The sequence below is a fragment of the Gossypium hirsutum genome, chromosome A02, assembly GCF_007990345.1.
Source record: "Gossypium hirsutum isolate 1008001.06 chromosome A02, Gossypium_hirsutum_v2.1, whole genome shotgun sequence".
NCBI lineage: Eukaryota > Viridiplantae > Streptophyta > Magnoliopsida > Malvales > Malvaceae > Gossypium > Gossypium hirsutum.
The window spans coordinates 2,006,070-2,022,117 of NC_053425.1; the positions used below are offsets into that span (position 1 = coordinate 2,006,070).

General features: G+C 38.4%; 1 protein-coding gene across 1 annotated transcript; it reads right to left on the minus strand.

Moving 5' to 3' along the window:
* Positions 1–13,787: 13,787 nt before the first annotated feature.
* On the minus strand, positions 13,788–15,067 carry LOC107927376 (berberine bridge enzyme-like 8). The gene is made up of 3 exons (XM_016858430.1): positions 14,927–15,067; positions 14,401–14,861; positions 13,788–14,292 (listed from the first exon to the last, which is right to left on the minus strand). The coding sequence occupies exons 1-3, from the start codon at positions 15,065–15,067 to the stop codon at positions 13,788–13,790; spliced, it is 1,107 nt and encodes a 368-aa protein (XP_016713919.1).
* Between the last annotated feature and the right edge of the window lie 981 nt (positions 15,068–16,048).

The following is a 16,048-nucleotide window of genomic DNA, read 5'->3' on the forward strand; positions in this document are numbered from 1 at the left end:
AACCAGATAATAACCAATGAGAGAGACAATACTCAAGAAAGAATCCACCTAAATTTCATCTATTAGTATGAATATTAACTAAACGATTTATTCATTTGGTGTCGTGATCAGTAGAAATCCTTAAATTATGCTAATATATTCTTCGAGAGTAAGAACAACTAACTCTAGGTTGATTAATTGAAATCTCTTTCTAATTAAAACCCCGATCGCCTTGATCTATGGAATCCCTTATTAGATTTGACTCTAATCCGGTAGATTTATGTCGTTCTATTTCTAGGATTGCATGCAACTTCACTCAATTATGCTAGAATTACTCTTAAATAGGTACATTTTATCTACTGATTAAACACGTTAAACATGAGTTAATATTTCAGAAATATTAAAATAAGAAATAAGCACACATAATTGAGAATAAGAATTAAGTATTTATTGTGTAAAACAGAAATTAAATAATAGAATTCATCGTAGGTTTCAACAGGATGATATGAAGAAAGACAATCAAGAAAATAATCATGGCTATTAGCTGAAGCATGACAACGAGAAAACAACAACGAAAAGCAATAGCAAAGAACGGTGAAGGAGCTTCATGTTTTATGGAACTGATGAATTTGTGAAGAATTCACAAGAGATTACTTATTTATAGAGTCAATGCTTTAAGCAGCCATGTGAACAACAACAGAGCTGAAGTTTCTTAGCTAGCTTGGGTGGTACAAGTTTGAGTAAAAAACCCAGGTATTTGGTTTGACTGTTTGAAATTTCAATGCTGTTATAATTAAAAAATCTATACATACAGATGGAAAATTAAATCTTTCAACAATACTTGCATACGTGCTCTGGATGTTCACTTATCTTAATATTATTGGGTTTTGTGTGACAAAAGTGTTGTTCCAATAGGGTCGGAAGCGTGTAAATTATTGTACTAAAAAATCACACAAAGTTCAATTCCCAGGGAAGAGAGGTGGATCACATGGATCTCTTAAATACCAAGTCTTTCCTTAGACAGAATATCCCTTCTATAGTAATTTAATAGCACAATTAAATACTACTATTATACCCTCAAATATTGAAAGAAAAATAGGACAAGAAAGAACACAAGAGTTTTAACGAGGTTCGGTAAATTATACCTACGTCCTCGGGCACTAGCACCAGATGATAACTTTACTATCTCCAAAATATTACAAACAAATAGAATTCCTTAAGAATTCTCAAATGGGAGAAGAGAGAAAACTAAGAGAGAAAGATTGGTTGGGATGATTGAAATGAGAAATGAGAAGGCCTATTTATAGTTGAGGTTCAAGGACCAAACAATAAATAGCCCATTATCTCAAGGACCAAAAAAAAATTATCCCATGCCACTTTTTCAAAGTCAACTTTAGGGTGCTAAACTTGCACCACTTTGTATTGTTTGCCATTAATGTTGTCTCCCATTAATGTTAACAATCTCCACCTTGAAGATTTGATTAGGATAATCACATCTTCACACACTTCCTTCAACTCCCCAAATTCGATAAAGTTATCTTTTGTAGTGCCTACAAATGCACTCTCGAGCGCCATACACCTGAAGGTGCTCAAATTCTCAGGATGTTAATCAAGTTCAAACAATGATTAAACTTGATTGTTGTTACCACCTTGGTCATCATATCTGCGGGATTATCTACTGTTGGAATCTTCTGAAGTAGAATTTTTCCTTTTTCAAAGACTTCCCGCACAAAGTGATATCTTACGTCGATATGTTTGGTTCTTGAATGATAGACTTGATTTTTCGCCAAATGAATAGCGCTCTGACTGTCACAATATAAACTTATGTGACTTTGAACAACTCCTAAGTCTTTCAACAATCCATTAAGCCAAATAGCCTCCTTAACAGCTTCTGTAACTGCCATATATTCTGCCTCTGTAGTAGACACAGCTACTGTAGACTGTAAGGTAGACTTTCAACTCACTGGGGCTTTCGCAAGAGTAAACAGATACCCCGTAGTTGAACGACGTTTATCTAAATCACCAGCAAAGTCGGAATCAACATATCCAACTACAAACTGACCAAGTGCTTTATCCTGTTCAAAAATTAAACCAACATCTACGGTTTTTCGAAGATACCGTAGAATCCATTTCACAGCTTGCCAATGTCCTTTTCCAGGATCATGCATATACCTGCTCACAACTCCAACAGCTTGTGAAATGTCAGGCCTCGTACACACCATCGCATACATCAAACTCCCAACTGCATTAGCATATGGGACTTTCGCCATATATTCTCTTTCATCTTCAGTCTTCGGAGATAATTGAGCACTAAGTTTCAAATGAGAAGCAAGTGGGGTACTTACATGTTTTGTGTTTTCATTTACACCAAAACATTGTAATACCTTTTTCAGATATTGCTTCTGATTTAAACAGAGCTTGCCTCTCGGTCTATCTCTACTTATCTCCATGCCGAGAATCTTCTTGGCCTCACCTAGATCTTTCATCTCGAACTCTTGATTCAACTGAGCCTTCAGCTTATCTATCTCATTTTGGCTCTTCGAAGCGATTAACATATCATCAACATACAAGAGTAGATAAATGAAAGATCCGTCATGCAGCTTCTGCAAATATACACAATTGTCATATTTGCTTCTTGTGTACTTCTGCCTTCTCATAAAGCTATCAAATCGCTTGTACCACTGCCTCGGGGATTGCTTCAATCCATATAGCGATTTGTTCAGCTTACAAACCCAATTTCTACCACCAACATCTGTGTATCCTTCTGGCTGAGTCATATAGATCTCCTCTTCTAACTCACCATGCAAGAAAGTTGTCTTAACATCAAGTTGAGCTAGCTCCAAATTCAACTGTGCTACCAAGGCCAACAAAATTCTAATGGAGGAATGCTTCACAACAGGGGAAGATACATCATTGTAGTAAATTCCCTCCTTCTGAGCGTAACCTTTAGCTACCAATCTTGCCTTGTAGCAAATATCCTTCTTGCTAGGAGATCCATCTTTCTTTGCGAATACCCACTTGCATCCGATTGCCCTTTTACCTTTCGGTAATTGCGCCAACTCCCAAGTATTGTTCTTCCGGAGAGACTGCATTTCTTCATCCATGGTGCTTTCTATTTATCACTTTCTAAGCTTTGCATTGCTTCTTGATAAGTGATAGGAATATCATCAACAACGGGAAGGGCGTAGGCCACCATATCAGTAAATCGAGCAGGTTTACGAATTTCTCTCCGTGGCCTTGCAACTGCAACTGGTTCTGGTGTACTTAGTGGTTCTTGGGTCAGAACCTCTTCAACCTCTAATTCCTCCATTGTGGCTGGAGAATTAGACTTATTAACTGGGCAAATCCCCATCTGCTCAAACTCCACCTGTTTTGGAGTACACTCCACCTGCTGTGGAGTATTGCTCGTCTGAATATCTTTATCTGCTACCTTTTTCAATGTGGCAGATTCATCAAAGGTAACATCTCTGCTACAGATCATTTTCTTTGTGCTTAAGCACCAAAGACGAAATCCCTTCACTCCAGAAGTGATTCCCATAAAGAGAGCTTTCTTTGCCCTCGGATCTAACTTTGACTCCTTCATATTGTAATATGCAGTGGTTCCAAACACATGTAAGGAATCATAATCTGTAGCCGGTTTTCCAGACCATACCTCCATAGGAGTTTTTCTTTCTAATGCAGATGATGGCAAACGATTAACAAGATGGCCAGCGTATGTCACAACCTCAGCCCAAAATTGCTTGCCCAACCCAGCATTGGACAACATACATCGAACTTTCTCCAGCAATGTTCGATTCATACGCTCTGCCAATCCATTCTGTTGTGGTGTATCCCTAACTGTGAAGTGTCAAACAATACCATACTCTTGGCACACATCGAAGAACGGATCACTTTTATATTCCCCTCCATTGTCCGTCCTAAGCCGCTTGATTTTCTTGCCAGTCTGGTTTTCGATCATAGTTTTCTATTTAAGAAAAACTCTAAGCACTTCATCCTTAGTTCTCATGGTATACACCCAAACTCTTCTGGAAAAGTCATCAACAAAAGTAACAAAGTAGTGTTTTCCTCCCAATGAAGGTGTCTTGGAAGGTCCCCACACATCTGAGTGAACATATTCCAAAATACCTTTTGTATTATGGATAGCAGTACCGAATTTCACTCTCTTTTGCTTTCCCAGAACACAATGCTCGCAAAATTTTAATTTGCAAGCCTTTGCACCTTTCAACAATCCTTGCTTTGCCAGAATTTGCAAGGATTTTTCGCTGGCATGTCCCAACTTCATATGCCACAACTGCATTGAGTCCAATTCTTTGTTACCGGAAGCTGTAGCGACTGCTCCAATAACTGTACTACCTTGGTAGTAATACAAGTTATTTTTCCTGATGCCTTTCAATATCACAAGTGCACCAGATGTCACTTTCAAAATCCCATCTCTCATAGTAACAACTGAACCATTGGATTCCAAGGCTCCCAATGAGATGAGATTTTCTTTAAACTGGGCACGTACCGAACATCAGTCAGAACTCTGGTTGATCCATCTTGATTCTTTAATTGGATTGAACCTATCCCAACAGTTTTACAGGCATTGTCATTGCCCATATAAACAACTCCTCCATTTAGTTCTACTAAATCAGAGAACCACTCCCGGTTAGGGGACATATGATAGGTACAACCCGAATCCAATATCCACTCATCTGAATGGAACGACGATGATGATGCAACCAGTGATAGTTCAGAGTCACTAGTATCATGCTTTGCAACACAAGCATCTATAGCAGCTTTTCCCTTATTCTTCAGCTTTGGACAATTTTTTTTCCAGTGGCCTTTCTCATGACAAAAAGCACATTCATCTTTCCCGAGTCTAGACTTTGACTTTGATCTCCCCTTTTGAGTTTTCTTCCGAGTGTATGAACGACCTCGGACTACTAAAGCTTCTGTATCTCTGATTGAGTTTTTCTGTTTGTCCTTCTTTCTCTGTTCATAACTGTATAAGGCCGCACAGACTTCGCTCAGAGATATATCACTCCTGCCATGAAGTAGAGTAGTTTCTAGGAACTCAAACTCCTCAGGAAGTGACCCCAACAGCATCAAAGCCAAATCTTCATCTTTGAATGTCTCATCCATATTCAGCAAATCAGTGACTAACTGATTAAATTTGGTGATGTGATCATTCATTGTGGTACTTGGGACGTATGTGAAGCGAAACAGTCTTTTCTTCAAGTGGAGCTTATTTTGACTGTTTTTCTTCAAAAATTTTTCTTCAAGTGCCACCCACAACTTATTTGCAGAAGTCTCCTTTGAAAAAGCATACCTCTGCTCTCGAGAAAGGCATGATCGAATTGTGCCACATGCCAACCGATTGATCGCCTTCCAATCTTTCTCCTGTACATCATCTGGTTTCTCTTCATCAATGGCAATGTCTAGACCCTGCTGAAAAAGGGCATCTAGAACCTCACTTTGCCACATACCAAAATGGCCGGTGCCATCAAAGATCTCCACGGCCAATCTTGCATTTGCAATTGTCGGTCTTGTCCACATGGACGATGTTGAAGCTCCTACACCGACCGTTTTCTCCATAATCTTTCAATATACCTAAGGAAATCTTTTCTGATGTGGAAGATCAGTTTAAACTGCAACCACAGAGCATATTACGATTAACCTTCGGCTCTGATACCACTTGTTGTTCCAATAGGGTCGGAAGCGTGTAAATTATTGTACTAAAAAATCACACAAAGTTCAATTCCCAGGGAAGAGAGGTGGATCACATGGATCTCTTAAATACCAAGTCTTTCCTTAGACAGAATATCCCTTCTATAGTAATTTAATAGCACAATTAAATACTACTATTATACCCTCAAATATTGAAAGAAAAATAGGACAAGAAAGAACACAAGAGTTTTAATGAGGTTCGGTAAATTATACCTACGTCCTCGGGCACTAGCACCAGATGATAACTTTACTATCTCCAAAATATTACAAACAAATAGAATTCCTTAAGAATTCTCAAATGGGAGAAGAGAGAAAACTAAGAGAGAAAGATTGGTTGGGATGATTGAAATGAGAAATGAGAAGGCCTATTTATAGTTGAGGTTCAAGGACCAAACAATAAATAGCCCATTATCTCAAGGACCAAAAAAAAATTATCCCATGCCACTTTTTCAAAGTCAACTTTAGGGTGCTAAACTTGCACCACTTTTGTATTGTTTGCCATTAATGTTGTCTCCCATTAATGTTAACAAAAAGTATAGGAAGATAGTTGGGACCAGGTGGGTTTAAAATAAAGAAATAATTTGGAAAATAATTCTAAATGTGGGATTTTCTAGGAGTTAATAGTGCAGGAGAGTTTTTGGTGGATTTGTGGAACAAACGTAGTTTTGATACAATTAAAACTAGATCATCTTCATTGATTTGACACCCTCCTCCATAAGGCTGTATGAAGTTCAACGTATGCGGGATAGCAAATGAGGAAGTTGCAGGTTGTGGTGAAGTACTAAGAGATATGAAGGGTGTTGCAAGAGCTTTATTTTCGGGTCCTATTATAGTTAATGCATGATACAGTTTCAACAGAGGCAGGGGCGGTGTTTATAGCATTGGATTTGTTCTTATCCATGGGATGGAAGATTAATGGCTATCTTATTGTAGAAATTGGTTCAAAAATGGTGTACAATTGATGTCTGAGTAAGGATATGAGATCGTGGTCGTTACGAATAACATTTTCAGATATTGAGAGGAAAATTGAGCAAGTGGGTAGTGTAGTATTCTCGATGACAGATCAGAAAGTAATGAAATGGTTTCATCTTTGGCAGTAGCAAGTATTAATCGTAATGACATGTTTAAAGCTTGGTAGTGAGTATTAGCTTTAATGTCAAGTATTTGTTTTTCACGATAAGCAAGGGGAGTTCTCGGTGAGGAAATTAACAGAGTTGCTAATCAGTGTTGAAATGGCAAATTGTAGGTTTGCTTTTGACAGGATTTGGAATTTAAAAGTGCCTCCTAAAGTGAAAAGTTTCTTGTGGTTGGTATCAATTGATCTTATCCCTACAAAAGAGTTTCTTGGTAGAAGAGGGGTGAAGATTGGTCAATTGGGGAACGGGTGCCCGTGATGCGAGAGAGAAATGGAGACTTTGGTACATCTTTTCTTCAATTGTAATTTCATTGTAGGGTTTTGGAGAAATATTTTGCAATGGTGGGAGGTGAAGTGGAGACCTTTTGTTGATTTCTCGGGCTTTTTCTTTCTTTTTTAATAATGTCTCGCATAAAGGAGTTGTCAAGAGTTTATGGCTTATTTCGGTGTTTGCAGCCTGCTGGTCGGTGTAGCTTGCAAGGAAAATTTGGTGTCTAGAGCGGTGTATGATGAATTGAAAGTGAATGAGAAAATTTAGTGAGTTTGCCCTATTAGAAGTTAGAGTGGTGGTAAGAATCCAGGATAGGTGGTAGCTTTTGGTGTCCTCCGTGCTTTGGAGAGGGTAAATTTAATGTGAGTGGTGTGGAAAGTGAGGGGAAAGTTGGGTGTGGTGGGGTGTTAAGAAACTCGGAAGGGGTGGTTAGGGCAATGTTTTCTGGTCCGTGTGCAACGAGAGAGTCAAGTGCTGCGGAGGTGGGGGCGGTTTGTTTAGCATTGGAAGTCTTTGTAGTCTTTAATTAGTCTTTAGAGTTTTTTCATTTAAAGAAATTCATGATAAATGACTTACAGTTTAAAGTTATTTATACATAATAAATATATTATATAATTGAGAAAAATAATAATATTCTAAAAAAATGAGGTATTCATTCGAAAATGATACAGAACTTTACTCACATTTGCAAATGAATGGTATTGATTCTAATGCAGTACTAAGACGTTGGCTGACATTCATACTAATACGTCGGCATCCAATCACCATAACTAAAATTTTGTTTCAAATGCAAGTCTATTACAATTCATTCTAATACAATAATAAGATGTTGGAATTTGTACAAAGACATTGACATCCATTGGCAATAACTGTTTCAAAACGCAAGTTTATTTTTCGAATACAATTTTGGCATCCGTACTAAGAGGTGTGCTTTGTTGATGCTTTTGGCAAGACTAATTTTTTTTAGATGCTTTTGGCAAAGGTTGGAGTAGACACAGAATTTATTATTCATCATAATATGAAGAACAAGTTTATTCTAAACAAAAAATTTTAAGATAAAATGTATTACTAAGTATACATCATAATATTGAACGAGATTAAAGTTTCTTCTTCTATCAATGAAAATGAGGAGGAATGCTTTGTTCATGCTTGAAGAAATTTTCTGGATCAATCTTTGTCTTGACAGAAACTAATCTATCAAAATTATTCTTAAAATATTTACGGCCCCAAACGCTTGCTTGCTTATAACTTGCCTTGCCATCATCATTATTTCTTCCAATATAGAGATCTCTGTAATTAACATACGCTGTTCGTGGAGATTTTGAAACAAAAGGATCCATGTAGCTATAAAGTTTCCTCATCCAGCTTATATACCTTTGAGATCTAATGTTTTCCTCTTCTTGCCAACCGATGTTGTAGTGTATCTTGTATAAGGTGCCTTTTCGATGGGGGAATGGAGTTTCTGTCTGTTGCGCGGAAGCGTGTGAAAGAGTAAAACTATTGTACTGAAAAATCACACTAAGTTCAATTCCCAGGAAAGAGAGGTGGATCACGAGGATCGCTTACATACCAGATCTTTCCTAGCCAGAATATCCCTCTATCGTAATTTAATAGCACAATAAATCACTACAATGACACTTGCAAAATATGCAGAACAAAAATAAAGAACACTAGAATTTTAACGAGGTTCAGCAAATTTTGCCTACGTCCTCGGGCACTACCAAATATATTTCACTCCAAAAATACAAGTGAAAGTTTACAAATAGGGAGAGAGAACAATTGCCTTAAGTAGAGAATGGCAAGTGTGGGATGAAGAAAGTAAGAAATGGTTAGGCCTAATTATAGTTGAGGTTTAAGGATCAACTTGCAATGTCCCTATACAATTAGGGACCAAAATTGCAATTGTCCCATGCCAACTAATCTTACTTTCTACTTTCGGTGCCTTTCGGTGCCAACTTTCTGCCACTATTCATCTTTGAAAAGTCAAAGATTGTAGGTATCCAATAATCTCCACCTTGAAGATTTGATTAGGATAATCTTATCTTCACACAATTCTTTCTACCTTTGACAACAATACTTGATAGTGCCTTCTTCAACTGTTAAACTTGCAGGATATTGATCAAGTTCAAACAATGTTCGAACTTGGTTGTTGTTACCACCTTGGTCATCATATCTGCGGGATTATCTGCAGTCTTGATCTTCTAAAGACAAATTTTCCCCTCTTCAATAATTTCCCGCACAAAATGGAATCGTACGTCGATATGTTTTGTACGTGCATGATAGACTTGATTCTTTGCTAAATGAATAGCACTTTGACTATCACAATACACGTTAATATGCTCCTGAACCAACCCCAAGGTTTTAGCCATACCTTGTAACCAAATAGCCTCCTTTACAGCCTCTGTTACAGCCATGTATTCGGCTTCTGTGGTTGACAATGCAACTGTAGACTGTAGTGTAGACTTCCAACTTATTGGTCCTCCAGCAAGTGTAAACACATAACCGGTGGTTGATCTTCGCTTGTCCAAATCACCGGCATAGTCAGAATCAACGTACCCAATAACACCTTTACCAAGTGTATTATCCTGCTTAAACAGTAATCCAACATCCACGGTCTTCTGAATATACCGTAGAATCCATTTCACAGCTTGCCAATGTCCTTTTCCAGGATTATGCATATACCTGCTCACTATACTAACTGCCTGTGAAATGTCGGGTCTTGTACACACCATTGCATACATCAAGCTACCCACTGCATTAGAATACGGAACTTGCAACATGTATTCTCGTTCCGTATTCATCGAAGGAGATAGTTGTGCAGAAAGCTTGAAATGAGAAGCCAACGGGGTACTTACAGGTTTGGTCTACTCGTTCATGCCAAACTGCTGTAGTACTTTCTTCAAATACTGCTTCTGAGACAAGCTAACTCTGCCATGAGCTCTATCTCTACATATTTCCATGCCGAGAATCTTTTTAGCTTCTCCTAGATCTTTCATCTCAAACTCGAGATTGAGTTGAGTCTTCAATCTTTCAATCTTAACTTTGCTCTTAGATGCTATTAGCATATCATCAACATATAAGAGCAAGTATATGAAAGTTCCTTCTTGTAGCTTCTGAAAATACACGCAATGATCAAATTTACTTCTTGTGTACCTTTGCCCTTTCATGAACTGATCAAATCGCTTGTACCACTGCCTCAGAGATTGCTTCAATCCATAAAGCGACTTTGTCAGTTTGCAAACCCAATTTTCTTTTCCAGCAACCTTGAATCCATCTGGCTGAGTCATATAGATTTCCTCTTCCAAATCACCGTGTAAAAACGCGGTCTTCACATCAAGCTAAACTAGTTCAAGATCATATTGCGCAACCAAGGCTAGCAAAATCCGAATAGACGAATGCTTCACAACTGGAGAAAACACTTCATTGTAGTCTATTCCTTCTTTCTGAGCGTAACCCTTTGCTACCAATCTAGCCTTGTATCGAATTTCATTTTTACCAGGAAATCTTTCCTTCTTTGCATATACCCATTGGCATCCAATTGCCTTCTTTCCCTTGGGTAGTCTCACTAACTCCCAAGTCCTATTTTTATGAAGAGACTGCATTTCTTCATTCATAGCTTGCTTCCACTTTACACCATCAGAGTTACTTATTGCTTCTGTGTAAGTGGAAGGAACATCATCATCTGCAATTGGAAGTGCATAGGCCACCATATCATCAAAGTGAGCAGGCTTACGAATCTCTCTTCTTGGCCTCCTATATGCAATTGAATCTTGTTGCTGTAGAAGTTCTTGGGTCGAAACTTCTTCATCATTTGTTCTTTCAATATTAGCTGGATCATCATTAACCTTTTCAAACTCCACCTGCTGCAAAGTACTACTGGTTTTGTCATCCTTTTGTGAATCCTCGTTCTTCATCATGGTTGATTCATCAAAAGTTACATCTCTACTGAAAACAATCTTCCTTGTATCAGGACACCAGAGACGGTATCCTTTTACACCACCAGTTATACCCATGAATAATGCTTTCTTTGCTCTTGGGTCTAACTTAGATTCTTTTACATGATAATATGCAGTGGAACCAAAAACATGTAAAGAATCATAATCAGTAGCAGGTTTACCAGTCCACATCTCCATAGGAGTTTTTCCATTTATTGCACCTGATGGCAATCGGTTAATTAGATGGCACGCATATGTAACTGCCTCAGCCCAAAATTCATTGCCCAATCCAGCATTGGACAACATACATCGAACTTTCTCCAGTATAGTCCGATTCATGCGTTCTGCCACCCCATTCTGCTGTGGTGTATCTCGAACAGTGACGTGTCGCACAATGCCCTCATCTTGACATACTTGTAGAAATGGATCATTTTTGTACTCAGTACCATTATCTGATCGAAGTCGTTTGACCTTTCGACCTGTCTGAGTCTCCACCATCTTCTTCCACTTCAGAAATGCATCCAAAACTTCATTTTTTCTTTTCATTAGATACACCCATTCTTTTCTTGAATAATCTTCAAGAAAAGTGACAAAATAGTGCATACCTCCCAAAGAAGCCACTTTGGTAGGTCCCCACACATCACTGTGAACATAGTCCAGAATTCCTTTCGTATTGTGAATTGCTGAACCAAATTTTACCCTCGTCTGCTTGCCCAGAACACAATGTTCACAGAATTCCAATTTGCAAGAATTTGCACCTTTCAACAAGCCTTGCTTCGCCAAAGTCTGCAAAGCTTTTTCACCAGCATGTCCCAATCGCCTATGCCATAACCTGGTAGCCTCTGAATCTGCATCTTTCGCAGAAGCTGTTGATGTTGATCCAATAACTGTACTTCCATTTAAATAGTACAAGTTATTTCTTCTAGTGCCTTTCATCACCGTCAATACCCCAGCTACTACCTTTAGTAATTCATCTCTCAAAGTGATTGTGAGCCCTTTAGATTCTAGGGCCCCTAATGAGATGAGATTTTTCTTCAAGCTGGGTACATAGCGAACATCTGTCAGAACTTGGATTGAGCCGTCATGGTTCTTCAATTTGATTGTACCTACACCCATTGTCTTACAGGCACTATCATTGCCCATAAAAACAACTCCACCTTCTAGTTCTTCAAGACTAGAAAACCAGTCCTTATTAGGACACATATGGTAAGTACATCCCGAATCCAATATCCACTCATCCGTTTGACATTCCATTGCCATGCCAACCAAGCTAAAGTCTGACTCCTCATCATGCTCCGCTACACATGCATTAGAAATAGACTTGCCCTTTTGTAACTTAGGACAATTCTTTTTCCAATGCCCTTTCTCACGACAAAAGGCACATTCATCTTTGGCGGGTCTCCCTCTGGACTTACCCCTTCTACCAGGTTTGCTGCTGTGTGAACGACCTCTTACTGTTAAGACTTCTATAGTTGTATCTCTGTGATCTCTTTTATCTTTCTTTCGAGTCTCAGATCTATACAACGCACTACAGACTGCATCAAATGTGATTGAATCTTTCCCATGAAGCAATGTGGTGGTAAGATGATCATATTCATCAGGAAGGGAATTCAACAACAATAATGCCTTGTCTTCATCTTCAAATTTCTCATCCAAATTTAGCAAGTCTGCTAAAATTTTATTGAATGAGTTCACATGGTCATTCATCGACATACCGGGTGCATACGTGAACCGAAAAAGTTTCTTTTTCATATAAAGCCTATTTTCAAGACTTTTCGTTAGAAACTTTTCTTCCAATGTATCCCACAGCTTCTTCGCTGATGTCTCCCTCATGACGGAGTACTTCTGCTCTTTGGCCAAACATAGGCGGATTGTACCACACACCTGTCTATTGATCTTGGCCCACTCCTTGTGATCCATCTTGTCAGGTTTTTCTTCAAGGGCTATATCCAGCTCTTGCTGACATAAGACATCCAGGATCTCACACTGCCACATACCAAAATTATTGGTACCGTCAAATTTCTCTACTTCAAATTTTGCATTTGTCACAGTAGTCCTTGCTGATGACGATGTTGCTGCCATTTTTCTCCTCAATCCCAACTACTGTATACGTGAACAGTACCGTATACGTGAATAGTGCCGTATATGTGAATAGTACTATATACGTAAATAGTGCCGTATACGTAAATAGTACCGTAAACGGTCGTATTCCCCAAGTACGAACCTGGCTTTGGTACCAATTGTTGCGCGGAAGCGTGTGAAAGAGTAAAATTATTGTACTGAAAAATCACACTAAGTTCAATTCCCAGGAAAGAGAGGTGGATCACGAGGATCGCTTACATACCAGATCTTTCCTAGCCAGAATATCCCTCTATCGTAATTTAATAGCACAATAAATCACTACAATGACACTTGCAAAATATGCAGAACAAAAAATAAAGAACACTAGAATTTTAACGAGGTTCAGCAAATTTTGCCTACGTCCTCGGGCACTACCAAATATATTTCACTCCAAAAATACAAGTGAAAGTTTACAAATAGGGAGAGAGAACAATTGCCTTAAGTAGAGAATGGCAAGTGTGGGATGAAGAAAGTAAGAAATGGTTAGGCCTAATTATAGTTGAGGTTTAAGGATCAACTTGCAATGTCCCTATACAATTAGGGACCAAAATTGCAATTGTCCCATGCCAACTAATCTTACTTTCTACTTTCGGTGCCTTTCGGTGCCAACTTTCTGCCACTATTCATCTTTGAAAAGTCAAAGATTGTAGGTATCCAATACTGTCTCTGATATTTCGTCCATCATTGCACCGTAAGCTATAAAAGTTTGAACTACTGAGATTGCTTCGTCGACCTCGAGAAGTTGGGGCCATAGCCCTTGTAATGCTATTTCAAGCACCGGTTCATTCACGAAATCAGATTTCGATTTGAATGGAGGAGGAAGAAGGGGCCTATACCTATCGAGCAAAACCTCCGATGTTTCATTTGAAAGTCTGTTTATGAACAATACAGATTCAATCCAAGTCATCTCAATGAAATCTTCCTTAACGAGCCCAAGCTCAGGGAATCGTTCTTGCATCAATGGAATCAGCTCATTGGCACCACATTGGAATAGTGATGTAAAGGTGACTAGAACCGTCTTTGTCTCATTTTCACCGGCGTTCCACTTTGATATCGTAAGGAGTGAGTATACATCATTTGGAAGATTGGGTGCAACGTATTGCCAACGATGAAGAAGCTGTGATGCATTTTGTTCCAAGGTCCTGCCTACTGAGAAAATAGTCACAATTGACGGAACATGAACCAGCTTTATTTTCTATGAAAGAACGATCCCGAAGCTTCCCCCTCCGCCTCTTCGAATGGCCCAAAACAGATCTTCCCCTATCGATCTTCTATCAAGAACTCTCCCACTAGCATCGACAAATTGCACATCGATTACATTATCCGCCGCGAGACCGTATTTTCGGGACAATAAACCATCGCCTCCACCGCTAATGAACCCACCGATTCCTACAGTATAGCCAAAAGCCCCTGGGAAGGTAAGGTTCGTGCTTCTTTCATTGATTCTGTAGTATACTTCACCCACGATTGCACCTGATTGAACCCACACCTCTTCGTTTTCAACATCAACCTCGACCGATTTAAAACGAACCAAATCGATAACAACAAATGGGACATGGGAGACATAGGAAAGACCTTCGTAGTCATGACCACCACTTCGAGTTCTGATTTGGAGGCCATGCTTTTTGGAGCAATGTATCGTCGCTTGAACATGGGAAATGTTCAATGGTGTTACAATAACCGATGGTTTCGGGTATTTGGCGTTGAGAACCTGTGATTATGGATGGAAGATTCCAAAACTGCCGAATATGACGAGTTTGTTTCAGTGTAAGTAACTTTAGAAATGGAAAAGGATTCATCGGGATGATATGAAGAAAGGCAATCAAGAAAATCATCATGGCTATTAGCTAAAACATTCACCCATGACAATGAGCAAACAACGAAAAGTAATGGCAAAGAACGGTAAAGGGACTTCATGTTTTATGAAACTGATGACTTTGTGAAGATTTCAATTAGATATTTCCTTATTTATAGAGACAATGCTTTGAGCCGCCATGTGAATTAGAAAACTGAAGTTTCTTAGCTTGCGTGACATGTGTAAGTTTGACACGGAAAACGCATGTATTTGAAGTCAACTATCGACTGTTATATTTGGAAAAGCTATACATATTGATGGAAAATTAAATCTTTGAATCATTATAGCATACGTGCTCTGAATGTTCACTTGTCGTAGTCCTATTGGGTTTCGTGTAATGATAATATGGGAAGAAACTTCGAACAATGTGTATTTAAAATGAGTTGAAAGTTCTTTTTTTGTTATGTTATCTTATGGGTGAACTTCGATAGAAAATTCAAACGAAAAAAGAAAACTAGTGATAATATTGAAGCAATGGTTAGCATATAGCAATCACATGTTTTATTATTATTATTATTATTATTTGGATGTAATGATGTAACTTAGTTGTATTCCAACTAAGTTTGTTAGTGGTAGTAGGTGGTGATTTATTTTAAGTGGATGTAATGATGAAACTTAGTTGTATTCCAACTAAGTTTGTTAGTGGTAGTAGGTGGTGATTTATTTTAAGTGGATGTAATGATGAAACTTAGTTGTATTCCAACTAAGTTGTCAAGTTGTAAGCTTGTATAAATAGGCTTTATGCCATTTTAAAAAAATGAATGAATTCAATCAAGATTTCATCCATATACTCTCTATTTTAGCTTTGCTTAAAATTTATTTCATTTTTCTTCTTTGTTTCTGCCGCAAGTCTCGATTCTTGCTCGGCAAGCTTTTTGTTGAACCTTGCTATTTGTTGCACTTAGCTCCAACAATTGGTATCAAGAGCCTATTTCTTAAGGGATCTGTTATACAAATTCATGGCTTCATCAAGCTTTTCACCAGCTGCACCTCAAGTCTTCGATGGAGAAGGCTACCACATATGGGTGGTTAAAATGAAGACC

Coding starts and splice junctions, on each gene's coding strand:
- LOC107927376 (XM_016858430.1), bottom strand. CDS start 15,067: ATGAAGTCCCTTTACCGTTCTTTGCCATTACTTTTCGTTGTTTGCTCA. Junction 14,862..14,926: donor AATCCTTTTCCATTTCTAAA/GTTACTTACACT, acceptor CCATAATCACAG/GTTCTCAACGCCAAATACCC. Junction 14,293..14,400: donor AGATCGATAGGGGAAGATCT/GTTTTGGGCCAT, acceptor CTCAGTAGGCAG/GACCTTGGAACAAAATGCAT.